The following is a 16,557-nucleotide window of genomic DNA, read 5'->3' on the forward strand; positions in this document are numbered from 1 at the left end:
TGTTCTTGTTCTTGTTGTAACACTTGAATCGTGGCTGCCTTGTCGTGTTCGGCAAACACTGGCTGACAGAAGCGGAGAAGCAGCCACGCGCGAAAAAATAAATAATCGTACGATGCAGAACGTGGTGGACTTCTCAGCGGTGAAAGATGTGAACGCGTCCGTGATGGCAGCACGCGCGAAGAACAGACAAGCCGACGAGTCACGACTAGCGGGTAGAAGGATAGATATGTAGCAGTCTCATCCGCTTGGAGAAAAAATGAGTTGCACGCGCGCATCAAACAGATCAACAAAAGCCACTGATGGTGGCTGATGCAAGTGATTGGACAGATGGTTTCGACTGTTTTTCATTGGGTTTACAAGTAAGGACAGTAGGTATACTGAAATTATACACATGGAGCGCTGAATGAGGAAAACCCAAGAAAAAGCTGAACCACCAGACGTGTTTGAAAACGAAGCCATTAAATGATACAGAGCGCAAAAACGCAGGCGATAAGTAATAATTGTAGGTTGTATGCGAGGTTGTTTGTTTGTGTGTCCAATGTTGTTGTTTGCTGCAGTAATACATTTGCGATGAGTGTGGTTTGCCAAAGATGCGATGCTTGGGAGAGACGATGCAGTTTCGACCGGCAACGGAACCAAGGGAAAAGACGAAGACGACGACGACGACGACAGCTACCAGATGGCAGGCGCAGCGAAAGCAAACATCTTTGCTTTCAGTGGGTGAGTCGGCGGGAGTTCGGTAGCTATCCGTAGGCTTCCGGATGTCTCGAAGCCCTTGGTGTTGCTTGCGTCGTGAATCTTGGCTGTAAGGTCGACAGGACCCGTGGGTGTCGGTGGGGAGACCGACGAAGCAGGAGATGTCGTCGCCGAGTGACTGTGACCCGGTGTTTCTGGAGTGGTAGGGGAAGCAGGTTTCTTGTACAATGGTGGGGGTATAATCGGCGGCGGGTAAGGTTTCGTTGGCGTAGCTTGCCGCTGCTGCTGGCCAAATGAGGGAATAGGACTCGTTGTCGAGTTGGGTTCTGGTATCGGCGTGTTGGACGCTGAGGCTGCCGCTTTGGCTGCACGTTTCGAAACCATGTGGAGGGAGTACGTGGGATAGGGACCCTTGGAGTTCGGCGGGAAGTCGCGCTGGACCATCGTCTCGAAGTTGCTCAGGATCGGGTTGTCGACAGTAAGTTCCCAGTCGAGGTAATTGCACATCTCCCGCTCCATTTGGTTGATTTCTCGTAGCGAGAACATGCCTTGCGCGACGATGCTCCAGGACTTGTTTGAGTAGGTATCGTCGCAGATGACCTTTGAGGCGATCATGAAGGCAGAAATGAAGAGTCGATGGCCGGAGGAGCCACGTGCGGTTGGGAAACGCGCTTTTAGACGCTGAAGCAGGACAAGGGCGGCGTAAGTCACGGCTTGGTGTAGCTTCGTGCGATGTAAGGCATAGGCAATAAAATAAGGGAGCTTCGCCTGCGAATGGGTTGACTGTGGCGGAAAGGGTGGACATGCGAATAGGTGCGTTATGAAGCGTGCGCAAAGGTTGGCGATGTATTCGTGACCGTAATATGGGTCCGTCTTTGACGAGGAGCCAGTCTGGGGCTTGAGAGACATTTTATTGGAAGGTGAACCAAGTCGGATTAACAATTTTAACATACCGGAGGCGCAGGATAAGAACGAGGGACATGGGCCTTCTTCGTAGGAGGAGGTTGCTGAGCATGAACAGCACTAGCCATTAACACAGTCTAAAACAGGATTCGGTCAGAAATCGATAGACCGAGTGCATGGCATCGTTTAGGCGCCGGGAGCAGGTGCCTTATATTCGTGGCATGGGGTGAGATCTTTGATGAGAAAAATTTTTTGTCTCCCCAAGCTCGCGTGATGATGGGACGTGCCAATTGTAAACGTGGAACGACTAACTCACCGGGAACAGATTATTAGTCGGGCGTAGAGAATGAGTGTGGTAGTGAGCTGGATCCCCTTATAAAGGAAGTATGGGGAGGCAGGGCTCGGTGAGATGTCGTCGTTTAAACACAAGCGGGGACTACGGTAGCTGTCACAGTCACACACTGCATTTCCAGTGCCTCCTCACTCCTGTGCGACCCTGGCCTTCACTATGGTGTCGGCGCAAATGACATGCTGACTCCGCGCCGACCTTTGCAAAGAACGTGGGAAAACAAACGCGCCGAGATTCTGTTGGAAACATCTAGCATCCGGTCCGAAAAGGCAGTGCATTTCTCAACCCCCAAATGGCAGTTACTATCCAGCCACCGCTAACTCAATCACACGTTGTCTACAGACTACCGCAATTGCTACTCGCGGGCATTGCCCGTGCTGACTACCGACGCGGCGGCAACTACGCCGGACCCTAGTAGTAGTTGTCATCCCCTCCAGTTGTCTTCGCGATATGTTTTTTCAAGTGCATCTCCGTGAACCACGTGTCCAAACACCTCGATCGACAGCCTTCCTCCTGCTTGGCAGCTCGAACCTTGCAGGTCTGCATGCTTCAGTCAATCTCCAACGAATGTCGAAACGAACTTGCCCCAACTCGCTCCGTTATCCTCGCCAATGAGCCAAAATTGCACTGCGGACATACACAGGCCAAGATACGCGCTGCCTGCCGAAGAGTTGACTCGATGTGGCCAGGTAATCCATGAAAGCAATGCTTTAGAACGGCCGCAGGAGTTGCTCGGAGACGCTAAAGTCCCTCCATTTCCATGCTTAACTCCCTCCTCTCCCAAAGTCCCTGGTCCCTGTCCTCCTGTGAGAAGTGCGAAATGTTAAGCCAATGATTTACTCACCGGTATCATTATCTCCGCTGCAAAGAACTTTGAGAAGAATCCCACTGGGAAGCTGTCCAGCCGGAGTGGCGGGGAGTAGCCGTCTTCGGGGTGGCGAATGACCCATCCGGATCCCACTAGATTATGGCGCTGCCCACTAGTCGATGAACCGAGGTTTCTCAACCTGGAACACTCAGGCAACATCTTCCACTCATCAGCTCCCATTGTTCTCCATGACGTGTTGCTGTATCTCTCCCATCTTTTCGCCGTATTGAGAACTAAGGAGCTCCACAGCTCAGAGAAAGCAAAAAACAAAGGTTAGGTCCACTAAGGCGTGCTGTAGGACGGAAAGCTGGAACATGCGGGAACATCGAGATTCGTCTGATCTGCGGGAAGCGCCGTCGTTTTAGACGCCCAAGCAACCTAAAACCTAAACAGCCGCTCATATATGTCGCGTGGGACTGTCAACATGGTCGGCTATCGGGCCCGGTCGGACATACAGAAATCGGTTTTGTCGGTCTGTGTGGGTCCCAAGAACTCATCTGGGGAGTGTGAGCCACGCATCGTTCACCGAGCCATATGGATATCACATAGACTGTTGTTGCAGAACGAGTTTGGTCCATCTATAGGCCGTTTTGCTCCGCTTTGGGCGGTGAGGCGCATAGCCCTGTACCATATAAGTGTAAGAGCTTCAGAGTACACTGACAGTAGCATCAGGATGTGGTATGGAGCTTTAAAAAACGACCAACTTTTGATGTTAAGAATCTTGACCCGCGACGAAACTCTTGTAAAATACCCATGCATCCACATACTCTTCTCCATTCCCATCCTTCCGTCTGAGCCGCCCAGCGTTGGGTATCAAACCCGCTTTTGTAAAGCTCAAGCGCTCCCATAATCTGATAGTGGATCAACATCTAAAAGCACGATGACGCATGTGTGTTACTTGACGGAGGCAAGATTGTTGGCATAGACAAGATTAAAGACGCTGTTGGGGCGGATAAGAATAAGAAAGTATTCGGGTTCGCAGTCTGATTTGACTTGCCTGGCACGATAGCCAAGTTTCGGGGCATAGTACACGTACGATTTTGCCAGCGCTGACCCATACCCGCTTCCGCGATGGACGGTTGGAACAACGAAGCCTCCGTTGCATATCTGGAGTCCGAGTCAGAAAGATTTCGAGGGTGGACAGATCGGGAGGACTCGCGTGAGAGGATCGGCCGGGATAGCTTGGACGAGTCAGAACATGAAAACAGCTCGGTCTCTTTTTTTCACTTACTTGGGTTTCACGTAATAGTAGCCAGCGACACCTGGTGAGCATTAGGATATCCGATGGACGTGCTGACTGATCACCAACAGTCTACCCAAGGCCGACCATTCCGTGCTTCTTGGAGAGTCTGTTTGGTCTCCGAGCCTTCAACAGGTGCTACGCTAGCGCCGGATTGAGGAATGATCGCGATGAAGACATCGCCTGCGAAGAAATATGCCTCAAAGGCGTCAAGAAGAAGGGTTTCTTGGGGATAGGTTTGCCCTTCTTCCACAACACCGGCCATGACTTCACCTACGAGACAGCATCAAGCAGGCAGTATTACTGCTGAGCATATCGCGGCACCGAGGTAGTCGATCAGTCCAGGGAGTAGTTTTGCAGCCGCAAGTGTAAGATGGTGAACAGAGACGTGTCCTTCGGCTCCCGAGCGCATATACCAGATAGTAGACCCCAGGGGCTCCGAAAGCGTGATCGATTTAACGAGTGCACCGTATGCTGACATGTTCTGCAGACGATTGTTTGCGACGGAGGCGAGAGGCCCAACGAGAGTGTCACACATCATCGTTACCGTGACGGCGATATTTCTTCCCACCAATTGCGCGCCAGCCACAAAATGTCCCGGCACGGATTTTGGACAGCTTCTAGCAGCCTCCTATCCTTCATCTCAATTGACACGCAGGATAATCCATTCTTATCCTCAGGTTGAACCCCATAGCCTGGCATTCAAGGAGCATGTTCTTTTGGATCGAGCAGTAGCACCGTTGCGCTCTTTCGTCCATGTTGTGGAGTTCTCATTCTTTTCAAGAGTGCAAGTCCTTTCGCGATGTCTGACCTGAATGACACAGCCTGTGCCTGTACGACGCAGTGCTCGCTTGGTTTTTTCGATCATTTACTTCCGCTCCTAAATTGGGTTTTAAATATCCCTAAGTTCATTCTGTCTTGTCTTTGGCCTTCTTCCCCCTCGCCATGCCCTTTGACGCGCAGGACCTCCAAGATGCTTTCGACGCTGGGCGAACACTCGCACCAGCAGCGGTCGGAACCCAGATCCTGCTGATGAGCGGTATCTCTTTGGCGACCCTCGTTCTATTCAACCTACTCCGACCACGAAACAAAGTGAGTTGTTAGTAGCTTTCAACACCTCGCGCCCTAAATCTTTGCAACCAGATCGTCTACGAACCTAAAGTGAAATACCATGTCGGCGAGAAAGCCCCTCCCACCATTCGCGATACCTGCTGTGGTTGGCTCCCGCCACTCATACAAACAAAGGAGCCCGAGCTTCTCGAATTAATTGGGCTCGACGCTGTTGCCTACCTGCGTTTTCTCCGTCTCATGCGCCAGCTTTTCGCCTGTGTCGCCATCGTCGCTTGTGCTATCCTCATCCCAATCGACTACAAATATAATATGGCGCATGTCAAGGCCGCCAAGCGCGACTTTCTGTCTGCCCTGACGATTCGGGATGTCAAGGGCTCCAAGATGTACGCCCACGTGACCGTCTACTACCTGATATCATTCATCGTCCTCGCGCTCGTCTACATCCACGGCCGCGCAATGGTCAAGCTTCGGAACGACTTCTTTCGCTCGCCCGAGTATATGAAGAGCTTCTATGCCCGCACGATTAGTATTACGCACATCCCTCAGCGACTGCAGCAAGACACAGGGCTGACGGAAATTCTGGGGAAAGGCTCGCCGTACCACCCAACTTCGCTTCATATTGGGAGGGCGGTTGGCGAGTTGCCTCATCTCGTCGAGTATCACAACCAAACTGTCCGCGACTTTGAAGCTGTTCTTGTGAAGTATCTTCGAGGAGGCGTTCACACCCAACCGCGGCCTATGATCAAGCTTGGAGGTTTTTGTGGACTAGGCGGTACTCCTACAGATGCCATTGAGTACTACACGTATGTCCCATTACCCTTTCATTGCGAATTCCGCTGATAAGCGTTTTAGCAAAAAGCTGAAACGAACGGAGGGTGCTGTGGAGGAATTTCGTGCTCGCATTGATGCCCGTAGACCTGAGAGTTACGGTTTTGCTTCCTATGCTGCAGTTCCTTATGCGCATTTCATCGCGCAGCATGCAAAAGGTAGACATCCTCGCGGCGCCACGGTCACGTTAGCCCCAAATCCAAAAGATATCGTTGAGTCGTTTTTCAGACTTCCAAACTCTTATCTCTAACCAAACCACAGATCTGGGAGAACATGAACCAATCGAGAAAGTCCATAAGCGTGAAGCGACTTATTGGCTTTGGTTGGCTCACTGTCATCTGTTTCCTTTCATTGATTCCTCTCTTGTTGGTGGCTGCATTAGCCAATATGGATGCAGTCAAAACGGCTGGCTATCTTCCGTTCTTGGACAAGTGGTCGGGGCATTCCGCCGTTACATTCTCTATCGTTTCTGGCGTTCTTCCGCCCATCGTATCTGGTCTTTTCACCATCTTCCTTCCCCGAGTCATGCGATGGCTTGGTCGATACCAAGGCGCTTCGACCCGTGCCCAGCTCGACCGTGCCGTCGTGGCCCGCTATTTTGCGTTTTTGGTAATCAGTCAGCTCATAGTGTTCACTTTGATCGGTGTTATGATTAGTGAGTGATTCTCTTTCTCACAAAAGCATGCAGCTTAATTATCCCACAGACTATGTCACCGAGCTTGTCAAGTTCATCGGGAGAGGAACAACTATTCATGAGGTTCTCGGCAACCTGAACAGTACGTATATGGCCTTTTCCTGTGGCGATAGCTTAACTCCACCAGAACTGCCTGGCAGAATCAGTAAAGCATACATCAACACTTCGACTTACTGGCTTAAGTTCTTCCCGTGAGTAAAGTGAACTCTCATTCAGGACAAATTACAATGATAATCTCCAGCCTCCGTGGATTCTTGGTCGTCTTCGATCTCGCACAGATCATGAAGCTGGCGTGGATATCGTTCAAGACCAAGTTAGTTTTGTTCAATGAACGTTGCTCGGTTGGCTGACGACACGATGCAGGGTTATGGGCCGGACCCCGCGTGAATATCGCGAGTGGACTCAGCCACCAACATTCGAGTATGCGATTTACTAGTGAGTTGTTAATATGACTCCCGTGTTATGTTTCTCATTTGTTGACAGTTCCAATCTCGTAAGCGCTTGATGACTCGGGGCAAAGCATCTCATTTCGCAATAGCTGTTTATGGCGTGTGTCGGGCTAGTCTTTGCACCCCAAGTGCCGTTGGTCTCCCTCGCTGCGGCCATCGTGTTTTGGATCAGCTCGTGGGTGTACAAGGTCAATGATTAATTTGGGTGATGCGTCGTTTAGCTGAAACGCGCTTGCAGTACCAACTCATGTTTGTATTCGTGACGAAGGTGGAGACTGGCGGTCGTCTCTGGAATGTCGTCATCAATCGCGTCCTCGTGTCGCTTTTCCTAATGCAGTGTTTAATGGCGCTCAGTGAGTTGCTATTCCATTTCATGTTCTGCAACCGAACTCAAAAACATTGCAGCTATCGGTCTTCGATTTGGGTTCCGCAAACCGGACTTCGCGATGGCTTTCCCGCCGATGCTCATTCTCTTCGTCTTCAAGTTTTACATGGATCGCAAGTTCAGCAAGAACTTTTACTTCTATCTGCCGAATGAGGAAGAATTGCGGAATGCGCACGTTCACTCTGGACGCGGAGACACGGTGAAACACAAGCTGGAGAACAGGTTTGGGCACCCGAGTTTGCATGAGGAGCTGTTCACGCCCATGGTACACGCGGACCAGATGGACATGTTAAGGAAGATTTATGGTGGTAAGATTGAGGAAGATAAGAATCACACGAAGGATGTCGAGGTGCTTGATGGGTTGCGTATTCAGGCTATTCAACAGGTGGGTTCAGCCATTAATTTGACACGCTATGTGCTAACGGGCTTTATCTCCAGCGAGACCTGCAATACGATCCTGTGCTCTATAGCCGCGATCGCGGGGAGTATTACGACTATGACCGGTACTCGATGGCGTCCTCCGGGCTGCTCAGTCCGCACTTGCAAGTGCCTGGCCCGAGTTCGCCGTGGAAAGGCAACAATCAAAGTCCTGGTGTCAGTCCTGGCCTGACGCCCACCCCTTTGCCGTATCAGCCGTCCTACTATTCTGAAAGCATTCTGTCTGGCTCTTCCGCAAATGACCCGAGACAAAGCGTGTTTATGACGAGTCCTGCTCCAATGGGACCGGGGAGTCCGCCGCCACAAGGCTACTTTGACCCGCGACATTCGGTGTTGGCCACGCCTCCGCCAGGCGGCCATATACGACAAGAGTCGTTTGGGAGACAACCCATGTCGCCTGGTATGCCACTTACTCCACAACAGCAACAGCGGATGTCGCGTCATTCGCCTTCCTCTTCGCGGTCCTCTCAACGGATGTCGACTGCAAGCCCGTATCCGCCTGCAATGCCTGGACCTGAGTTCGGCCATCAACTCGCCCCGTCACAGAGCTTCCCTCCGCAACGCATGTCACAATCTCCTGGACCAGAGTTTGGCCAGTTGGCGCCGTCGCAGACTTTCCCGCCCCAGCGAATGTCAAGCACGACTGCAACCATGTCGGTTTACTCGCAAGACTACCCCAACTCGCCGCCCCCGATGCCTGTGGAACAGCCGCAACGTCCAGCGATGTACGTTGTCCAACAGGATGGCCCGATTCAGGAGATGCCGAGGGGCCCGCCACAACCACCACAGTTCCCGTAGACGACTTATTCTACTGCTATACGGTCATTATGAAGCTCATGACTATTTTTTACGATCGTTTTCGGTGTGTATTCTACGGTTTACCTACTATATATTATTCTACATACGCTATAAACGCATATTCCCAATGGCCGTTTTTCTGAAGCAGCATCGAAAGAAGACGCGACTTCACGTGATCGTGTTTCTGGCTTTCTGACTCCTTGTTCACGACCATGTCGGAAGACGCTGTGCCCGAGAAGTACAAGTACGCGTGGACGCCAGAGTCCGCGGGGGAGCTGTCGCTGGAGGAGTTTGTGAAGAAGGTGTGTTGTTGGCTTGTGGGCGGCCCAAAGCTGAAATGAGCAGTATAAACCGTCGATGGTTGAGAACGACGGCACGAAGCCGGTGGGTTGTTCTGTGGAATATAGGCTGGTGGGGCTGACACATGGGGCAGTGGATATGGGTGAGGAGGAGCGATGGAATGCGGGACGAGGAGGGCGGGAAGGAGGCGGCGCTTGAGGAGGGCACGGCTATCCGTAAGTTGTTGTTTCTTTTCGTCAGGCTGGGAGTCTGAAAATGGTGGCTTTTGCAGTGGATGCACTGACTGCGCGAGTGGAGGAGATCAAGGACGACGCCAGCATACCGGCACGGGCGAGCAAAAAGACGGGCGCTAAGGGAAAGAAGGAGGTCAGGGAAGAGGTGTGTTGGTTGTCTGTTTTTGCTTTCGGTTTTGACTTTGCGTTACATATAGGCACAAGCGGAGGCGACCGAGAAACTCAAGGACGTCGCGGTTAGGAATGGGTTCGTCTCTGGGAAGTGGTGCGTGTCGACTATGGAGAGATACGGTAAACTAATTCGGCTCAGGCTTTCGTTTGCTTCTGGGGAGAGGGTGGACCAAATCTGGCAGTCCCTTGCAGGTGCGTTGCTCTTCTACCTAACAAACAGACAAGCCACAAACATGGACCCACAGTGTCCATCATTGAGGGTCCACTATCTAAAACAAGTGCTTTTGGCGCCAAAGTTGCCACATCTGGGGGCTCCCCGCAGCATCTCATTTGTGTGTACGTGCCAGACGTCTACGACAAGGCCGCCGTCACCGAGGTCAGCGTCTACGTCAAACTTGGTTTGTTCAGCATTGACTATCGATGCAGGTGATGAAGGTGCTGTTGAAGGACCACGGCTTTGCGTTGAGCGGCGTCAAGTCGAATCTGTACACCATGCTGGGCATCGACAGCAAGCATCCCAGTGGCATTCCGTCAACGGTGGGTAGGAATGATCGCGTGGTCATCTCAGCTCACCTGCCACTCGTTTGCAGACGTGGAAGAATGCAGCGATATTGCCTGACAGTGAAGCCAAGGTGTGTTACTTGTCGGAGTTGAGCATGTCTGATTCGATTGGCTGCGTATAGGTTCTCCGAGAACAGTTCTTTGAAGGGTTGTCTGCCGCAAAGGAGGAGAAGGCCGTTGCGAAGAAGGTCGAGAAGGAAAAGACGGGCAACGAGGAGGGGGACACGGCGAAAGCCAAGCCAAAGCCGCAACTGAAGAAAAAGCAGCCAGATAACGACGACCCGTTTGCGTCAGGCTCGGAGGACGATGTTGATGAGAAGGATGAGGAGGTGAAGCGGAAGGAGGTGCTGAAAAAGAAAGCGGCTCCAGCGCCGCCAAAAAAGAAACAGGCCAAGTCAGAGTCGGATGAGGATGAAGATGAGCCACCAAAGAAGAAGAAAGCGGCCCCAGCACCGAAAAAGAAACAGGCCAAGTCGGAGTCAGACGAAGATGAGGACGAAGATGAGGCACCGAGAAAGAAGAAACCTGTGTCGAAAAAGAAACCAGCTCCAGCCCCAAAAAAGAAACGAGCAAAGTCAGAGTCGGATGATGACGATGAGGACGACGAGCCTCCAAAGAAGAGGAAGAGCGCCAAAAAGTAGCCTTGTCGATGCTTTGTACATACATTTATTCGTATCTCTATTCAGCGATTTCGCCACATAGTACGAGAGCAAAATTTTCGCAGAGGTCACGTGCTCCCACGCCCTTTTTGACACGAACGCCCTCCTACGCGCAGCTCACGACCGCCCGCTACGACGATGATGTCCGAGGAAGCGCCTGTGCAAAATATCCAGAGCCAGTTCAGCCGTCTGAGCCGGCAATACCAGCAACTGCTGGACCGGTGGACGCCACATATGCTTAACCGCTGGCTGGTGACTGGAGGGCTGTTATTGGTCTTTTTCCTGCGGATTGTGCTTGCTCAAGGCGTGCGTGGCTGTCTTTCTTTGTCCTTCTTTTGGGTGCTGACTTGTGTTTTCAGTGGTACATTGGTATGTCCCCACAAAAACAAAACGAATCAACCCTTCTGAATGCTGTGGACAGTCTGCTATGCCCATGCCATCTACCTCCTGAACCTGTTACTCGCCTTCCTGCAACCAAAATTCGACCCTTCGCTGCAAGAAGACTTGTTGGCCGACGACGCCGAGGGCGGCAGCGCTGACGCCACGTCGCCGCTGCCTAGCTCCCGTGACGACGAATTCCGGCCCTTTGTCCGCCGACTCCCCGAGTGGCAGTTCTGGTGGGTCCATAGTCATTTGGTGCCAATTCCCCCCCACTAACATTGCTCAGGCTCTCCTCCACCCGCGCAACCGTCATCGCGCTCTTCTGCACCTTCTCCGAGGTGTTTGACGTCCCCGTCTACTGGCCCATCCTCGTCGTCTACTTTTTCGTCCTATTCGCGCTCACGATGCGCCGACAAATCCAGTATGTTGCCTTTTCTCTGTCGCTGCTTCGGTGCACTGACCCGCTCTGCAGACACATGATCAAGTACAAATATGTTCCATTCGACATTGGTCGCAAGGCGCGCTATGGGGCCAACAAGTAGCCACCCCCTAGTCGTTTGTGTGTGTGAAGGAAGAGCGTTATCATATCGTACTTTTTTGTCGGCTCCGAACTTGCTTTTAATGCGTTTTTTGTGTTGTAACTCTTTTGCCAGCGGTTTTCTTGGCTCGCTGGCAGTGGTCATCTTTTTGAGGGTTATTAGAGCAGGTTAGCTTGACCAAGGAATTGTGCAGGCTGCTGTAATTCCCTTCAGTCACTGTTATCTAATCTTACACTAATAAGACGCTGACTGACGACAGTCTTATGCTTCTCCAGGTAAAATCAACTTGGAGGCATTTCCACAGACATTTGTCGAAAAACGGTACCGGTTTAAGAAGCCTTGCGCTTTCAACGAGCTATTCATTTTCTGTGAGAGATACATCCCACTGTCTATGAAGCTCGGCGTCGTGCCTTGTCTCCGCTGCAACTCCCGTCTGACTAGACCGGGTTTCGGGCCGGACCCCAACGCCAATCTCCACAACGAGAACCCCGAGCCAGATCCAGGACGGCCAGCGTTAGCCCGATTGGGCGGCATTCTTCCTTTTCCAGACGGTAATCAGCTGGCGGAACATGCAAAGGCCATGAGGGGGGAGCTATGTTGGCTTTTGCTGGTGCTTTGCGATAAGCTTCTTCGTATTCGAAATGGCACTCTCCCGGGCCCGGACAAGTCGGTGTGCCCTCTCCAGGTCCCAGTCGATCCAGCCGGTGTAGTCTGGCGTTTTTGCTTTCGAACTGGAGCCAAGTTGCTCTCGCAGTTGGGCGAGCAGGTCGTCGAGTGTCCTCAGCGTCGCCAGCGCTGCTTTTATGTCCTCTTGCCGCTTGAACTCTCGACACACCTCCAAAGTGCTCGTCTCGATATGCGTAAACCGGACCGGGCCGAGCATCGTCCCGCCATACCACCGACAGACGACCACCACCGCGTCAAGCGTGCCCTGCTTCCGCATCGCAGTCAGGATCTTCTGCCCACCGTATTTCTCGCCTTTCAATGCGTCAATGGTGATTCTGAAGTATTTTAGACCACTCACCGTCGTCCTCGCTCCCCTCCTTCACCTCAAACTCGTCCTCCCCGCCCAGCCCCGTGCACCCCGCCTTCACCAGCATGCACCTCCACGCGAACATCACGTGCGACGCCGGTTTCTCGCTATGCAGCACGCGTTTCGTGTGGTTCACACAGGAATTGGCCTGTGACTCGGTCGCGGCGGCGTAGATATACGCAATGAATGCAGAAGCGCGGTCGCGGATTTCCTGGGAGGTGGCAAGCGGGGTCGGTGGTGGGCGAGACGAGACGATGAATGAGTCGAGGTGGTCATTACAAAGAGGTGCGGTCATGTGACCGGGCCAGAAATTAAGTACTGCATTAATATTCTATACTAACAGGCACCCCACTCGTCCTATTCCTCGTTCTTTAATTCACTCCACGGCGCAAGGTCGAAGAAACCGGGTAGATCCTCCCAGCCTTTCGTTCGGCCAGCTTTGATTGTCGCAACGACTCCTTCGCGGCAAGAAGCACAAAACCCGTACCTCCATATAAACTGGGTGCTAGTCGGACTAGCGGGAAGCAGCGAGGGGTGCCGCATAAATCGAGACATGTAGCTTGCGCGCATTGCCGTGCAAGCGGCGATGTTGGAGCACACATTGCCGGTCCGGACAAGGCCCGGAGTTGAGGCAGGGGCGCTCAGGGCCCAAGCGCAGGAGTAGCCAGCCTCGCATTGGTGGCGGATGATTGTGTCCCTGGACAGCATGCATTGCCGTAGGTCTTCTGGCGCGAGAGTAGCGGTTGTGCCGTCTCCCCGCGCGACACCGTCAAACAGTTCCCGCTGCGAGAGTATTCAGAGGCCTATTCCGAGTCATATGCACATCTAAGTGACCAACCATGGAGTATCTCTCGATCACAAGGTAGTAGGCGCAAGGAAGGAGAGTGAGAATATCATTCTCTCGCAACAGGCCGAGAATATCGACGAAGAGACCCGGATGGTTGATGATGCCTTTCACTTGATAGTTGTTTTCGCGGAGCATGTCGATTTGGTCCAGGGTCGTTGGAATCGCGGTCTCCAGAATACCAACACCTGCCTTCCAAAGAGTTCGGAAATTGTATTTGCGACCCAGCCGAACCAGCGAGGCCACAAGCACAAACTTGTGTTCCTGCTGGAGAAATATAGTCCTAATAGCGACCAAATCAGTCAAAAAAGACGCCACTGAGACTGAGGGCCACACGGGTCATAGAGCACACGGAGGACATTTTCGAGGTCGAGTGGGTCGTCGTGGAGTTCCACCACAGGGCAGCCCTCTACCGTTGGCCCCGACAAGTTGGGTTGAGGAGTACTATGCATGTCTTTGAAAACAGTCGAATGAGTTGACAATACACTCCAATGGACGCGAAACAGCGTCGTTCCTGCTTGGAGAACGAGACTTCCGTCAGAGTGCCATATATCCGAGCGCGTTGTTGAACTCGACGCGTAATGGTCATCGGTCCGAGCGCGTTTTGCAGCGTGAGCTCCAAACATAATGGTCAAGTTGAAGAGTAAAGAAGGATGACATAATCACGATCGTCACAATTTGGGTTCTGTACAATATATCCAAGAGCCTAACCATTGCTAAATTATCCAAGTCTCCGATCCTGACACGAACAGTCCACCACTGAATGGGATACCCCTCCCGTTCCATTTCTAATCATCGCGCTTCAGTTCACTCCACGGTGGAAGGTCGAAGAAGCTAGGCAAATCCTCCCAACCTTTTTGTCTGCCAGCCTCCAGCACCTCACTTGCCTCTTCAAGGCAAATCGAACAAAGTCCCTTCAGTTGACTAGTCGGAGGAAACAGCGCCGGGAACGTCGAATGTGCGGAAATCTGCTGCAAGCGCACTGCTACGCAGGACTTGGAGCGCGTGTCATTGTTACGACATTTGTCACTATAGTATGCTGGAGGAATCGATTCGCGAAAGCAGGACAGAGCGTAGCTTGGCTCAAACTGGATGCTGCGGATTTTATATCTTGACAATATGCATTGGCGTAGCTCTGCTGCAGCCAGAACGGCAGTTGTACCATCGCCTCGCGCGACCCCATCGAGCAACTCTTGCTGCAAAACAAAGCTGAGAGTTGGCAACCAATCGTTGATGGAATACTGACCATAGTATACTTGGCAACGACGAGATAGTACGCGGATGGGAGAAGCGACAAAATATTCTGCTCGCGCAGTAAGGAGAGAATATCAAGGTACACGCCGGGATAGTCTTCGATGAACGTCGTTTTATTCGAGGCGGCCCGCAAGTCGTCATATCCAGCCGGCGTCATTGGAATTTCAGCCTCCAACACCCCGAGAGCCAGGTCCCACAGATTTCCAAAATCGTATTTGCGTCCCATGCGAACCAGCGAGGCCACATATGCAAATTTGTAGGAACCCTTGCTTCGCGCATCTCGCCGCAAAAAAGAAGTCCTAGGCGAGAAAGTTAGCGACCTTTTAATGCATCGCCGAGAGCGAGTTGACGCACGGATTGTAGAGCACACGAAGAATCGTTTTGACGCTTTGTGGGTCATCGTAGAGCTCAATAACAGGACAGCCTTCTACAAGCGATTCGGGGGTGCCGGGCTGGCAGTTGATTTGCATATCTTTGAAAACGGACGAGTGGCTCGACAATACACTCCAGTGAACGCGAAATTGCGTTTTTCCAGCTTGAAGAATCAGACTGCCATCGGAATGCCAGATATCGGAGCGTATTATCGTGGTAGGCGAGCTAGCGTCGTCGGTGCGAGCGCGTTTGGCGGATGGGACGCGAGCTTCAGACATAGTGGACCAAGTTCAAGGAAGGAGAATGACATAATCACGTCACTGCAAGACATTGAGCGAATGTGGCAAGTATCGACACGCTAACGTCTAATAGCCTTTTACATGCACGATAGTGCAACCAGTGATTCAGGCTTTGCAAAATGGGGACGTGAGGTCTGGTTATAAGAGACTTCACGCGTCGTGCATTTTGAGCGGCATTATATCTCGTTTTTTCTTCAACTCAGCCCACGCTGGCAAACTAAGGATGTCCGGGAGGTTCTCCCAAGATTTTTCCCGCCCGGCCGTCGACCAACGCAACCAGGCATGTTCAGAGCACAATAATATATGTTTGCAAGCGGTCTGATAGAATTTGTTCCATCGAATCTTGATACTTGATCTATTCACTTGCAGTAGTAGATTATTTGTGGGGAACTTGAAAATGAAGACAGGTCAACAGAGTTAGAAAGTCGGTTTTTATAGCCATAGGCTGCAAGTAGTCGCGTCGTAATCAGTGTATGTTGAATCTACTACTAGTAATCCTCCAGCCGAGTACCAGACGAGCAGGGGTATTCCGACGCGAGTATATTTGGGCTCCAGCCTTATGTGTGCTGCAGAGAGTCGATTCAAAGCCGTAGTTGAAGCACAAGTCCCGTCTTATACTTGAGTCAAGATGGAGACAGGTTTGGATGGAGAAAAGAAACGGATTGCAAGGAGCCCAGAGCCTCGCACTTTCAACGAGTCCTGACTTGTCTCCGCTTCTCCGCTGCAGCTTTCGCTCGGCTCCACAGGGTTTCGGTCCGGACCGCACCAATCTCGACGACGAGAACCCCGAGCCATAGGAGGACAAGCACTAGCCTGATGAGGGCGTCATCCTTCTCTTTCGGCAGGCAAGATATGCACATTGCTTATGATGGCTTTTGCTGGTGGGCCGTCGCGATAAGCTTCTTCGTATTCGTAATCGCACCCTCCCAAGTGTCCCTTGCCGATCTAGGCAACAGTGTCAGATGTTTTTCGAGCTGGAGCCCAGCATTTGTCCAATGGCTTCAGTGTGGTCAGTGCTACTATCCTGCCATTTGGACTTCTTACATACCTCCAGTGCGCTTCCCTCCTCTACTTCAAACTCATCCTCTCCGCCCAGCCTCATACATCCCGCCTTCACGCGAACATCGCCCATCAAGTGCTTGGTGTAGCTCAGACATACTGTAGATTGGCCCGTGATTCGCTCGATGAGACG

At 52.1% G+C, this 16,557-nt stretch overlaps 7 protein-coding genes across 7 annotated transcripts; 2 read left to right on the plus strand and 5 right to left on the minus strand.

The window, feature by feature from the left end:
• Positions 1 to 672: 672 nt before the first annotated feature.
• On the minus strand, positions 673 to 1,727 carry MIND_00030400 (Alternative cyclin Pcl12; the record flags this gene model as incomplete). The annotated part of the gene is made up of 2 exons (XM_037357273.1): positions 673 to 1,593; positions 1,650 to 1,727. The coding sequence occupies 2 exons, from the start codon at positions 1,725 to 1,727 to the stop codon at positions 673 to 675; spliced, it is 999 nt and encodes a 332-aa protein (XP_037225183.1).
• A 1,801-nt stretch (positions 1,728 to 3,528) lies between these two features.
• On the minus strand, positions 3,529 to 4,537 carry MIND_00030500 (Alternative cyclin Pcl12; the record flags this gene model as incomplete). The annotated part of the gene is made up of 6 exons (XM_037357274.1): positions 3,529 to 3,667; positions 3,715 to 3,799; positions 3,853 to 3,997; positions 4,048 to 4,078; positions 4,122 to 4,329; positions 4,381 to 4,537. The coding sequence occupies 6 exons, from the start codon at positions 4,535 to 4,537 to the stop codon at positions 3,529 to 3,531; spliced, it is 765 nt and encodes a 254-aa protein (XP_037225184.1).
• A 464-nt stretch (positions 4,538 to 5,001) lies between these two features.
• MIND_00030600 (DUF221-domain-containing protein) lies at positions 5,002 to 8,719 on the plus strand (the record flags this gene model as incomplete). The annotated part of the gene is made up of 13 exons (XM_037357275.1): positions 5,002 to 5,148; positions 5,200 to 5,930; positions 5,980 to 6,136; positions 6,184 to 6,610; positions 6,660 to 6,731; positions 6,777 to 6,840; positions 6,891 to 6,962; positions 7,013 to 7,084; positions 7,133 to 7,142; positions 7,188 to 7,286; positions 7,337 to 7,451; positions 7,504 to 7,868; positions 7,922 to 8,719. The coding sequence occupies 13 exons, from the start codon at positions 5,002 to 5,004 to the stop codon at positions 8,717 to 8,719; spliced, it is 3,129 nt and encodes a 1,042-aa protein (XP_037225185.1).
• A 200-nt stretch (positions 8,720 to 8,919) lies between these two features.
• MIND_00030700 (Protein RER1) lies at positions 8,920 to 11,566 on the plus strand (the record flags this gene model as incomplete). The annotated part of the gene is made up of 15 exons (XM_037357276.1): positions 8,920 to 9,021; positions 9,065 to 9,103; positions 9,153 to 9,234; positions 9,291 to 9,397; positions 9,450 to 9,517; positions 9,563 to 9,615; positions 9,669 to 9,799; positions 9,850 to 9,960; positions 10,014 to 10,055; positions 10,107 to 10,621; positions 10,760 to 10,949; positions 11,003 to 11,012; positions 11,065 to 11,260; positions 11,311 to 11,445; positions 11,497 to 11,566. Exons 1-15 carry the CDS (start codon positions 8,932 to 8,934, stop codon positions 11,564 to 11,566), a joined length of 1,839 nt encoding a protein of 612 aa, XP_037225186.1. The 5' UTR covers positions 8,920 to 8,931.
• A 589-nt stretch (positions 11,567 to 12,155) lies between these two features.
• On the minus strand, positions 12,156 to 12,891 carry MIND_00030800 (UPF0029 domain-containing protein; the record flags this gene model as incomplete). Its single annotated transcript, XM_037357277.1, has 2 exons — positions 12,156 to 12,541; positions 12,588 to 12,891. 2 exons carry the CDS (start codon positions 12,889 to 12,891, stop codon positions 12,156 to 12,158), a joined length of 690 nt encoding a protein of 229 aa, XP_037225187.1.
• Positions 12,892 to 12,953: 62 nt separating this feature from the next.
• Positions 12,954 to 14,075, minus strand: MIND_00030900 (BTB domain-containing protein; the record flags this gene model as incomplete). The annotated part of the gene is made up of 3 exons (XM_037357278.1): positions 13,777 to 14,075; positions 13,435 to 13,723; positions 12,954 to 13,379 (listed from the first exon to the last, which is right to left on the minus strand). Exons 1-3 carry the CDS (start codon positions 14,064 to 14,066, stop codon positions 12,954 to 12,956), a joined length of 1,005 nt encoding a protein of 334 aa, XP_037225188.1. The 5' UTR covers positions 14,067 to 14,075.
• Positions 14,076 to 14,228: 153 nt separating this feature from the next.
• MIND_00031000 (BTB domain-containing protein) lies at positions 14,229 to 15,344 on the minus strand (the record flags this gene model as incomplete). The annotated part of the gene is made up of 3 exons (XM_037357279.1): positions 14,229 to 14,636; positions 14,687 to 14,993; positions 15,049 to 15,344. The coding sequence occupies 3 exons, from the start codon at positions 15,342 to 15,344 to the stop codon at positions 14,229 to 14,231; spliced, it is 1,011 nt and encodes a 336-aa protein (XP_037225189.1).
• Positions 15,345 to 16,557: the final 1,213 nt, after the last annotated feature.

The sequence above is a fragment of the Mycena indigotica genome (assembly GCF_014461135.1).
Source record: "Mycena indigotica strain 171206Taipei chromosome Unknown Mind.scaff0001, whole genome shotgun sequence".
Lineage (NCBI taxonomy): Eukaryota > Fungi > Basidiomycota > Agaricomycetes > Agaricales > Mycenaceae > Mycena > Mycena indigotica.